General features: G+C 39.0%; 1 protein-coding gene across 1 annotated transcript in view; it reads left to right on the forward strand.

The window, feature by feature from the left end:
- ABCB5 (ATP binding cassette subfamily B member 5) overlaps positions 1–13,193 on the forward strand; it is a 112,021-nt gene that overhangs the window by 32,723 nt on the left and 66,105 nt on the right. Inside the window, exon 13 of the mRNA XM_049894288.1 lies at positions 2,911–3,081. Coding sequence (XP_049750245.1) covers positions 2,911–3,081 — 171 coding nt within the window. The remainder of the gene's footprint in view (positions 1–2,910; positions 3,082–13,193) is intronic.

Genomic DNA, 13,193 nt, shown 5'->3' on the forward strand with positions numbered 1-13,193 from the left:
TAATAACGTTACTTTTTGTATAATGTACACATGTTAGAATTAGTATATCAGCATTAACTGGTATAGGCTAGCCTTTCTGCCATAATCAGTTGCTGTCAAGTTGATTCCAACTCATGCCGTGCAAACAGCCATAAAACCTGCTAAAATTTATGAGGCATGAGACAATTGTTTCCAAGCATTGGGCAAGAAGAGGTAGTGCAACATCATGATTGCTGAGAGATGGAAGACTCAAGAAAAAAACTTCATGGATTTGCAGCATTCTGCCTGCGGATGAATTTTCGACCACATCACTGTGAACTGGAATCCAGGCAGAACATGACACCCCATTGAGATGAAAGGACAGCTTAAGCAACTGGAGCAGAGATGAGGGAGCTTTGCAGTTGAGGTGGTGAGCAGAAGTACAGGTAGGAGCCCCTTAGAAATCCTTGTCTATGGATAAGACTATCCAATGTCTACTAGAGAGCAGCTGCTACAAGGTTGAGAGTGGAACAGAGAGGCTAGAAGTCAAGCATTGCTGAGACATGTTGAAAGTGCTGCCCAGCCATAGTGGAGAGACCACATTAACATCTTTTTAACACCTCAGACATATAGCTGAGACACCAAAAAAAACACACCTTAGAAGTAAGGACCACACCTTAGAGTAAGGCCAACTCTAGACCTGCCTTAACAAAGCCTAAAACTAAGCCCTGACAAGATCCCTCGAAGAGACAGTATTTGGAGGTTGAGTCCTGCCAAGTTACAAGGCTTGGAATATACCTTGAACTTTCTACGAAGTCACCCTAGCAAAGCAAAAACCAAGGCTACATGAGGTTCAAGATGATCAGCCAGTACTTGTATTTCTCACCAAAATCACAAAAATCAACACTTTTCAAAGGAAAACAATTCAGAGTCTCACCAACAAATCATGCACAGTATTCAGGATAAAATCTACAATTACTAGACATGCAAATAGACAGGGAAATGTGACCCTGTCTGTAGGAGAGAAAAGATGCAGTCAATAGAAACCAACTCTGAGACGGTTCAGATATTGGGCTTACCGGATACTGGACTTTAAAACGGTTATTATAAATATTTCAATGTTATGCTCAAAATATTAAAGGAAATACATTCAAAAGAATTAAACAAAAATTTGGCCTTAAAATGTGAGCAGATATGGAAACCTGCAGAGAAATGGAACCAAATGGAAATTCTAAAATTTAAAAGTACAAACACTGAAATGAAAAAAGCTCTTGATGGAATCAACAGCAAATTGAAGATAGCATAAGGAGTCTGTGAATTTAAAAATGGATCAATATAAATGATCCAAACTAAAGAGCAGTAAGAAAAAAAATGAAAAATAGAGTCTCAGAGATATATGAGAAAATATCAAACAGGCTATCATATATGTAATTGGAGTCCCAGAAAGAGAAGACAAAATTGAAAAGAAAAAATGTTTGAAGAAGTAATAGACAAAAATTTCCTAAACTGGTGAAAATATCAACTTACAGATTTGAAAGCCCAGCAAACCCCAAGCAGATTTAACGTAAAGAAAAACCACACCAAGTACATTATAGGCAAGCCGATGAATACCAAAAATTAAGATGAAACCCTGAAAGCAGCCAGAGCATAGGTACACACTATAGACAGAGGGACAAGGGCATGAATGAGGATCAATTTTCATCAGAAAAAAACGGAAGCCAGACGACAAAAAATGGTATTTTTAAAGAGCTGAAAGAAAAGAAATACTTTCATTCTGGGATTACATATCCAGGTGAAAATACTCTTCAAAAAATAAGGGAGGATGAAGACAATTTCAGAAAAACAAATGTGGAGAAAAGTCAGTGCTAGAAGACTTTTTTTTTGCAAAAAGTTCTAAAGGATGTCCTTCAGGCTGAAGGAAAATGATACCAGATTAAAATAACATTTCCAAGGAGCAACTGGTGGATTTGAACTGTCGACCTTCTGGTCAGCAGCCAAGCTCTTAGTTCAATTAATAACACCTACTTATTAGTATTCTCATGTTTTTCATTCCTTCCCACAGACAGAAATTTTTTGGATTTTTTTTTTTTTTTTTGCTAAATAACGACCCTATAGGACAGAGTAGAACTGCCCCACGGAGTGGCTGGCGGATTTGAACTGCCGACCTTTTGGTTAGCGGCTGTAGGACTTAACCAGTACGCCACCAGGGTTTCCATGTGAAGGCTAGTCTCTAGAAATTAAAGGTTTAGAAAGAATATTTATTTTTAAAGAAATGAACTTTGAATCAGAGATTTAACCGAAAAGGGTATTACTGACCATGCTTCATTAGTGCTTGAAGTTACCTTCACTTTAAATATCTGGCAATATCTACTTTGTTTAAGATGTATATACAATAACAACAACAAAAAAAAAGACAAAAGAATAAGAAAAAGGTCTCCCAAGACTGAAAGACCTTTTGGGGGAAGGTTTATTCTTGAAGTAATTTTTCATAATATTTTTCCAAGTATCCAGAAAGGAAATTGTGGATAATCTATTAAATTGCTAATACACATTTCAAATAATAGTTAATTATCCATTTGTATAACAGTGGTTTTGTTTTTTTTTTTTAAGAACTCAACATTCTAAAAATGTCTAAAAAGCTTTGAAAATCAGTTCAAGTTCTTATTTTTTTTAATGTTCGCTTGTGGAATGTTCTAATTTATTTTAGTCCTAGCCACATTTTCATGGGTTCCCTCTTCATTAGGCTCTTTTCTCACAGTTGTTTGTTTTCACAAAGAACAAACTAAAGGTTAAAAAAGAAAAAAAAAAAAAACAGCCAGTCTAAAGCAGTGATTAAGCTGATGTAAAACACAACTGTGGTTGTTTGTAGTTCATTTTCTGGTCATTTGATCGTGCTGCCTTCTTTTTCCTGTTTTTTTTTTTTTCTTTCTTTCTTTCTTTCTTTTTTATTAGAAATTTAATACCTTGGTTGGGGAGAAAGGAGCTCAGATGAGTGGAGGGCAGAAACAGAGAATCGCGATTGCTCGAGCTTTAGTTCGAAACCCCAAGATTCTGATCTTAGATGAGGCGACATCTGCCCTGGATACAGAAAGCGAATCAATTGTTCAAGCTGCTCTGGAGAAGGTAAGCGAGCAGGAGCATTTGTTATTTCCATATCCCTGGCTCATCATTGCTTTTAAGTACAGGTAGCCTTCAGCTTACGGGGGGCTCTGTTCCGATGGCTGTTTGAAGTTGGTTCTGACCTAGGTCAAATATTTCATTTTCTTTTTTTAGTTTTTGTTATTATTACCTTTTATTATTAGTTTCTTTACAAATCTGGCAACACTTTGAACAATAAATCATAAAATTGAACATCTGTGAGTGAACATCAGAGAGTGATAAAATCAGTAAATTAAACGCTGTAACATATTACTAACTATAAGATGTACCAAAAAAAAGGATGGTTGTAACTGCAGTTTGTCATAACTGAAATACATCATAAATCAGGGACTACCTATAGAAGAAAGTGGGGATCTGTAGTGGGTATTTATTAAATTCAGATTCAGGGGTGGGTTAACCAGTAAGCATGGTATGTACCAGTTTATAGTAAGCAAGGTATGCAGGGGCTTAATTGTGCTTACTTACTAACCTGTAGTGCACAACTTTCACACGGGTTTCACCACATCTCTTTATGTGGTGAAATTGTGCACTACAGACTTGTAAGTAAGCACAAATAAGCCCATGCATGCCTCGCTTATTGGGTAATTTCTCCTTCTTTAGAGTCATCCCTAAGGTATGGAATGCAGGGTGTTCATCCTTATAAGAACTTAAGTGATGGTTCTAGGAAGTGATTTGGAGGAGAGAAGGAGATGCCCTAGCTGGTGCTAAAAAACAGAAAAAAAAAAAATGAGACTGATACCCAAGTACTTATTTCATAGCCCAGTTCCATTCCAACATGTCTGCACTCTACCTCCCCACAGTAACTGCCCCCCACCACCACCATCACCACCTTAACCACGTCCATCCTTTGCCCCTTCTGTACATACCTGTGAGATTCTCTTCTCTGAATACTTTCCCCCTTTAGGCCACCCTGGAGTATTCATTAGGTCCCTGGGTGGCACATACAGCTGGCACTCAACTACTAACTTAAAGGTTGCAGGTTAAAACCCACCCAGCAGTGCCACAGAATAAAGGCCTGGTGATCTGCTTCCATAAAGATTATAGCCAAGAAAACCCTATGGACAAGTTCTACACTGTAAATACATGGATTCGCCAGGCATCTGAATTGACATGACGGCAATGGATTTGGATTTTTGATTTTGAGTATTTATTTCAGCTTAATTTCACCTCAAGTAGAGGAGCATACAGGGTGATTTGCTCTAACCTTGAAGCACCCGCTCCAACAACCTTGGGCCTTCAAACCTCACACTGACCTCCTGCCTACTACACATTCATGCTTCACGGCCATAGAGCAGTCGTGGCCCTGTACCGAATTACACTGCATCCCAGAGGGTAGTTGGCAGTGGCAATAGGAAAAAACATCAAATATTTTTTCAGTGGCCAAACCCTGGCAGTCCAGTGGTTAAGAGCTTGGCTGCTAACCAAAAGGTCAGCAGTTCAAATCCACCAGCTGCTCTTTGGAAACCCCCATGGGGCAGCTCTACTCTGTCCTATAGGGTCACTATGAACTGGAATCAACTCAAGGGCAATGGGTTTGGTTTTGGTTTTAAACCTCTTTTAAATCATGGCTTACAGATCTCTCAGAAGGCTTAATGTCATTTTACTTGGAGTTTGGTTGGAAATGTGTTAAATGTTTTCTGTCTAAGAAAATTATAGTCTTTACGGGAACAGAAATGGATACTGGCAGCCAGAGTGCCCCACTGCTAATTGAAAAATCTATTAGTTACTATTATCAACTTGCAAATCGTATCGTATAAGTTTTTACCCTTGTTTCCATCCCATGATGAGAATGCCACATGTTGCTTGTATGATACGAAAATCCTTTCTTATCGGGGACACATTTCCAGTTTGGTTCATCTTGGTGAAGAAGGGACAATTCCCTCAGCGGCAGGGCTGATGTTTTATTCATTTTTTTTAATGCTTAGTAACTAGGACAGGATTCAGTACATAGAATACACTCAATAAATAGTTTTTAACAATGATAATGTTTAGTTATTTAGGGTTTGGATATACCACAAAATTATTACATGTTATATAGCTATCTTTTAAATTGGATAAGATTTTTTTTAATTTGTTATAATAGACTCTTGGGTAGTTTAGAAGTTAAATATTGTGCCTGTTGTCTTTTCATCCAAAACCTTAATCACTTCAGGCAGTCAAAATTAGTTCAGACTTTAAATAGTTGCTTGGTGATGTGATAAACTAATAAATGGGTTTATCAACACGCAACTAGTTAAAATGAAATCTGTATCATAGGTAAGAAGAGAATGCAAAACGTTTGTAAGCTATGATTCTCATTGTATAAAAATAGTGACGGCAACATATATAAAAATAATAACACTTGTGTGCAAACCATGGAAGATTTAATTATTTAGATAATTTCCTTTACTGTTAATGTTTTTCAGTTTTAAAACAGAAAAGATTAAATCAACATCATAGACAGGAATAAGTTTGAAACTGCCGTAAGTAAAGTTGCTAGTCTTTTGTGAGGTGAGGATAAAGGGTAATGAATGGAGTGACAACTAGCACAATAAATTATATTAATTATATACACCTCAATTTATTGGAAAATGATTCATGGCGAAGGAGAGTCAAAATATAGACAGGATGATAAAAGCCTATTACATTAAAATATAGATTTGATGATGTCACCCTTCCACTTCAAATCCTCCAGTGATTCCCTGTTTCACTGAGGACAAAGTCGCATTCCTTGCGGGGAGCCATGAGAGTCCTCTGCATTCATCACCACATCCAGGGGTTGTGGACTCAAGGCTTTGGAGAGACCCCTTCATGATGAGCACAGAGCACACAGCAGGTCTCATTCCTGCCCATCCATCTAAGAGCTCCCAGACCCTGCTGCTCGATACAGCTTACCCTATCACAGTAAGCAGATTTTTACAGCTCAAAATGGCACACGAGCCACTAACCCCCACCAAAGAAGGCCACAATAAAATGTACCTCTTCTCACTGGTGGCTACAGCACCTTCCTTCCTCCACACTCCACCCTCACGTATTTCTCTCACCACTCCGTTACCCCCATTATCTTCCATTTATATGAAATTCTAGAATACCAGTAAAGCTAATGTATTGGGATAAAAAACCAAATCAGTAGTTTCCTGGGGCAGGGAGTGGGTTTTGATGGAAACGGGGCATAAGGAGACGGACTATCACTCTTTGTCCTCACTTGCGTTATTGCAATAGCTAACTCCATGCTGATGAGTAGAATCACGTGGCTGCTGTGGTGAAAGCAGGCTGAGGAGGGCAAGGGCTGAAGAAAAACCAAAGCCTGTTGCTGTCAAGTGGATTCTGACTTACAGGGTCACTACAAGTTGGAATCAACTCAACAATAGTGGTTTTTGGTTTTGCTTCAGCCCTTGACCTCCTCAGTCTGTTTTCAACACAGCAGCCAGGTGATTCTACTCAAATGTAAATTTGATGATGTCATGCTTTGCTTCAAGTCCTCCAATGTCTCCCCATCTCATGCTGAATAAAAGCCAAATTCCTTGCAGTAAGCTCCAAGGCTCTATGGGGTTGGGCTGTGAGCTCATTATTGAATCTCACTTCCCACGATTCTCTCCTACATTGGCTTTTTCTTCAACACACTATAGCACTTTTCATCACCTGTCATACTATCTATGCATTTGTTTATTTTATTATTGTCTCTCTTCCCTCACTGGAATATAAACTGTCTGATGGCAAGGACTTTGATTGGCTAACGGAAGTGTCCCCAGCACTAGGACAATGCCTGACACTTAGCAGATAGTCAATAAATATATTTGTAAATTGAATTTTTGGATGAATGTAATATAGGATAGTTCCAAGGCCTAAATTGTTCTTTTCTGGATTTGTTAATTTAAGGTTGCTGCAAACTAGTCTTGTTCTACTAACCTTGTTTAAGAGGGAGGTCACGAGGCAGTGGATAGGGTTTACACCACAGGGTATGGGCTTCCACTCTGCTACTGGTTTGGACCTATTACATCAATGCAGGAGGTTTCTAGGCTGTCCCTCTATGAAGAGACACTGCAGTGAGCACCTGCTTGCCGCTGGGGAAACAGAGGAAGCACACACAGATTCTGTGATAAAGTCCATGAATGCTCTTTAAAATGTTAAAAGCTGTATGCAAATCCAAGAAATAATTATTATTGAGGGAGGTTCAGCTGTACCACATCAATGGAAAACCTAAAAAAAAAAAAAAAAAAAGGCCCTTTGCTAATTATGAGGGAAAGGTTTCCATCACAGTTTTATTCTTTGAAAACTACAGTTGCTTTGCTGGCTTTTATCATCACTGTACTTTTTCAATATACTCTGTACGTTTCTTAATACTTTACTGGTCTGCCCCTGTGGCTTCTTACATTATACTTACACTACTTGGAAAACTGAAAAATAAAAAAAGTAGTGTATTACATGAAGCTGCAGGCTTACTAAATTAAGCCCCAAGAAGTGGTTATCCAAAGTTGAAATTAGGAGAAAGTAATTTTTAAACTTACACACATTTTTTGGTGTGTTTGTGTCAGTTAAGTATCTTACTCTGGATTTGTAAATGAAATTGGAATTTAATAGTTTTTTGTTTTTTGTTTTTTTTGAACAATTTCTAGCAGAACTGTAAGATGGTTGGGAAGAGGAAGAGAATTTCTTCAAGGGGATTTCCTCTGCTGGAATGTAGCCAGGAGAGCACCAGTAACATAGACTACCTGGTACCAAAAGCATTGTAGAACCTTTTACAAATCTGCTTAATCAAGCTCACAGGAGCCCTGGTGGTGCAACAGTTAAGCTCTCAGCTGCTAACCAAAAGGTTGGCAGTTTGAACGCACCCAATGTCTCCATTGGTGATCTGCTCCCATGAAGATTACAGCCTAGAAAACCCTATGGTGCAGTTCTACTCTGGCACATGGGGCTGCTATGAGTCAAAATTGACTTGATGGCACACAGCAAACAAGCTCACATTTGTGAGGCCCAGTGTTAGATTCTAGGCCACTAACTTCTTTTAAAATAGTGGTTCTTCCCCTTTGATTAATGAGGCCACATTAAGAATCTGATTAGGAGACAAAAAGAAAAAAAAAAAAGCTCTATAAGCTTCCCTCCAGAAAAATATACAAATACATTTGCACACATAAATTTACATATAATGTCAAGGGGCTCACAGATGCCCCCAAAGCCATTATTTTTGGTGGACTAAGGGAACAAAGGGATAAGAATAGCTAATCCTCACAAGAGCCTTATGAGATAGAGAGATAGGGTCATGCATTCACCTGTTTTACAGATGAGCCCTCTGGGGTGCAGGGGGTTGAGTAACAGCTAGGAGGCTGTGAAGCCAGAACCTAGATCCATAGCATCAACCCTGTAGCTCATTCACATAACCACAGTGGTATATCATCTCAACATGACACGTCTGCTCAGGGGCAGAGCTAAGAATGAATCCCAGTCAGGCTCCAATCCTCACCTCTCCCTGCTTCTTGGGAAAGAAATTAAAAACATACCCCAAATTGAGGTCCTTGTGTAGGCTTATAATAGTCCTCTTGTAAGTTGCTTATTTTGATCCCGCTGAGTCGGACTTGACTCCACGGCACCTGTTGTTTTTGTTTTTAGCATATGTAGCAGGAGTCCCTGGTGGTGCAAACAGTTAAGCACTCAGCTGCTAAATGAAAGGTTGGCTATTCAGATTTACCCAGAGGCACCTCAGAAGAAAGGCTTGGCAATCTATGTCTGAAAAATTAGACATTGAAAACCTTACGGAGCACAGTTCTACTCTGACATACATGGGGTCACCATGAGTTGGAATTGACTCAGTGGCAAATGGTTTACTGGTACATATCTGGTTAGTGGCTTTTTCTTTCACAAGTGAATTTAAATAAATATTTAGGAGGACATTTCAAATAACTTAAAAATATAATAAATTTATGTTCCATGATGTGAATAGGTATCTTAATGATTTCTATAAATTAAAATCTTTCCTAAGCCTTGCCCTTCCCCCAAAATAAGGAAAACTCCCATATGAGGTATTGATATTCCTAATTGCTACCAAATAGAACATCTTTAATCTATTATTTATTGGTCAGCAATCTGGTCTAGGTAAGGCATTATTTCCTTCTGTAAGAAATATGAGCTAATTATTAAAACACTTTCTCTTCCTGCTAGCATTTACTTCATCATTTATTTGTTGTAAATTTCTCCACAAATGCTTAAATTGTTAGCCTGTGAATAAAATTAGGTGACAGGAAAATGTACTAAATGGTTCTAAATAATTTTATGTTATCTTCAGTTATTAACTTATTAGTTAACATATTTAGAAGTGAGAAAAAAAGAGATTCCAGCTATAAAAAGAAAGCACTTTACCATAGGGTACTATTACATGTTCCTAATTAGACAGTACATGTGGCCTCATCTCAGCAAAGAGTTTCGATTTTGAATGTGCTTTCCTTTTAAAGGGTCTTAACCTGAGCATACATATATTCACATGAGTAGTTCTTTGCAAGCTGGAAGGAAGGGGATCAAAGAGAAGGTGAACAACTTATTAAATATGGCTTCTAAGTGCCTGACACTTTGCCATCTGTCATCTCATTTTACAAAAGGGAAAGCATTCTCAGACAGGTGAAATGACCTGGCAGTAATCCCATGTTGTTCAGCCATGAAGCCAGTGTTGTCCTAGAAGAACGTCAAACCAGTTGGCTTTCAACTTCATCACAGTAAGGTAGTTAAGAAACCAAAAAATCCTGTTTTCCATATAGTTAATGTAGTGACCTTATGGAGTCCCTGGGTGGTGCAAGCAGTTAAGAGCTTTACTACTAACTGAAAGGTTGCTGGTTCAAACCTACCCAGAGGCGCCCTGGAAGAAAGACTCAGAAATCAGCCTTGAAAACCCCATGGAGCGCAATTCTACTCTGCAATACATGGGTTCATCATGAGTCGAAATCGACTTGACAGCAACAGTTTTTTTTTTTTTTTTTAATGACCTTATAGCACATGGTCACTTAAAATTTGATTTTTTTTTTTAAAAAAGGAGGAAAATTGTAAAAGACTAGTGAGAAGAGGTTGTCAAACTGCATTCCTTAGAGTATTAGGGTACTAGGGTTTCCAAGGAGCTTCTTGAAGAGGGGAAGAAGGTAGGGAGGTGGTGTAGGCACAAGTAGGTAGGGCTATTCACCCTAAAAACAAAAAACCTGTTGCTATTGAGTTGATTCTGACTCAGAGCCCCTATAGGACAGAGTAGACCTGTCCCCCAGGGTTTCAAAGTCTTTACGGAAGCAGCCTGCCACATCTTTATCCCACAGAGCAGAGCAGTTGATGGGGTCAAACTGCCAACCTTTTGGTCAGCAGCCGAGCGCTTAACCACTTTGCTACCAGAGCTCTTCTATTCTCCCAATCCCCTGCCATTTCAAAGAGAGCTGCTAGCCATTAATCTGGCTTATTTATTTAACTATATCAAGTTTCCACATGAGCTTTCATTTGGTGAAAGGATTTTGTAGCTTAGGAAAAAAGTTCAAAAACTATAGGACTAGATCATGGAGCATATTTCACTGACGGGCCCCAAATCCACCTGAGGCGACCTTCTAGGAGGCTGTGAGTGGGAGCTTGTATTCTGTTTTCCCACCCCGCACACCAGGACTCTAGAACTCTCTGTTTACAGCCTTATCCAGAGAATATATTATTCCTGTTAATTGACCAGGCAGTCAAATGCAGGCCTCTCAAATGCTCAATGCTTTGTATTTTCTTTTTTATTGTTGACCACCTTTATTTAAGGCCCGTGACCGTCACTGGGAGAAGCTAACTGTTCCCCTCAGTGCTTTATCTCTGCATAACGATTCTGTAAGGAGTGCTTTAAATCACCCTCTATTTTGAACTCCAAGCTAATTACCTGGTGATTTATGGCTGCTCATGGAATTGTGAAATCATCTGAACCTGCCAGCAAACTGTCAAGTAGGAACCTATCTTCCTGTTAACCTGTGTTTGATCAAATACATAATTGCTTTAGCTTTGTATAAACTGTGAGATAGAAGATACTAGGAATTTCCTTAAAAATGGTTCTTTCTAGAAACAATAGTAGCAACAAAGACATTGAAAACCTACTATACCTACTCTGAGGAATCCAGAAAAATAGTGGTATGAGTATACTACTTCTCTTGTCTTTACAGTAATTTTCATTAAGAAACAAAGCTTCGATTTTCCTTAATCGTTATTTTTTAGGAGGCCTAGCCTGACAAAATCTCTTCCATATATTTTTGTTCCCTGTGGCTAGTATATCAGTTTTCAGTCATATTTACGATCTAAAGGAGTTGTATTTTTCTAATGCCCTTTATAGTAACTTGAATGTGTACGGTCCTTATATGCCCATTTTATAGGCCTTTGGAGCACAGTTTTCCCCCTTTTAGCTTATTAGGCACTCAGATGTGAATTCATGCTGTAATAAATTAAATTGTAACATAAGATCTACTATAATCAAATGGTTGTATTTTAGGCCATGAGCCTGGCAGAGTAAGGAGGATACAGATGGATAAGAGCAGGCGTTCCAGTCTGCAGAAACACTGTAGTTTCAAGGCTCAACTGCAGAAATTATCATCCCTCACTCTCAGTATTCATATGTCAGACAGCAGTGTACACTTTGCAAAATAAGTAAACCTGCTCCGTATGCAGTGCCTAATGAGTGAGGAAATACGAACGCTCATGAGGTGAGGTATAAAAAATGCCTATGAAGTAAGCCCTTTATGAGGAAGAGAACCAAACTCCAAACTGAACCCACTGCTGTCCAGTCAATTCCAACTCATGGCAACCCAGTGTGTTACAAGCAGAACTGCTCCATAGGGTATTCCTGGCAGAAGCAGATCTTTACAGAAGCAGATCGTCAGGCACTTTTCCATGGTGCCGCTATGTGGGTTGGAACGGCCAATTTTTCAGTTAGTAGTTGAGAATAGACTGTTTGGACCACCCAGGAACCTTCAGGAGGAAGAGAAGGTGTCTTCTCATCTAAACCTGCATCAGAAGTCTGTGATTCTGATCCTGTCAGCAAGGAGGATATACAGGATTCTCAGTCTTTTTGTAGCTGTAACCTCCTGATTATTTTATTTTATACCACTCTCCTGTCAAGGAGCCCTGGTGGTCCAATGGTTAAAGCACTTGGCTGCTAACTGAAAGGTCGGTGGTTCAAACCCACCAGCCTCTCTGTGGAAGAAAGATGTGGCAGTCTGCTTCTGTAAAGATTACGGCCTTGGAAACCCTATGTATGGGGCAGTTCTGCTCTGTCCTATACGGCCACTATGACTCGATGGACATGTATTTTGCTTTGGCTCTCCTGTCATTCTCATTAGAGTAGAATGTGTTGTTTATGCCCTGTTTTTAAAATTAAATTCCATACATATTATTTTGTTTCGAGAAATGTTTGATAGTGTTGCAAAATCATTGAGCTAATTGGTGGCGTCCTGTAGTTTCATCATGAAGGTTTGAGGTTCGTTTGCTCTTATAAAATAACACGTGCAACTTTAAGGAATGTAGTTAAATAAATGGGAGAGGTACGGGCCAGTAGTGGGGGTGCCTGAGTGTTCTCACCTTTGCGGTGGTCATTGTTGTAATACACACCCAGCCAGCAACAGCGTTCTTGCACTTCCTTAAAGCACTCTAGGCGAGTCCCGGAGTCTCTGAGACCCAGAGCAGAATTCAAACTTGATTTTTGAAAGAGAGCATTGCATTTGTGTAGACTGAGTGTCTTTCTTCTAAAAGATACTAGGGACATAGGACAAACCCAAACTGAGAGACATTCTATAATGTATCTGACCAGTATTGCACAAAGCTGTCAAGGTCATCGAAAACAAGGGAAGTCTGAGAAGCTGTCAGAGTCCAGAAGAGACTAAGGAGACATGATGTCTAAATGTAATGTTGTATCCTGGAGGAGATCCTGGAACAGAAAAAGGGCATTAGGTAAAAACTAAGGAAATCCAAATAGAGTTTAGTTAATAATATTGTGTCAATATTGGTTCATTAGTTGTAACAGGCGCACCATAGGAATATAAAATGTTGACAATGGGGAGACTGGGTGTAGGGTATACTGGAAACTCTCTTACTACCTTTGCAACTTTTCTGTAAATCTA

This window comes from Elephas maximus, chromosome 8 (genome assembly GCF_024166365.1).
Source record: "Elephas maximus indicus isolate mEleMax1 chromosome 8, mEleMax1 primary haplotype, whole genome shotgun sequence".
Classification (NCBI taxonomy): domain Eukaryota; kingdom Metazoa; phylum Chordata; class Mammalia; order Proboscidea; family Elephantidae; genus Elephas; species Elephas maximus.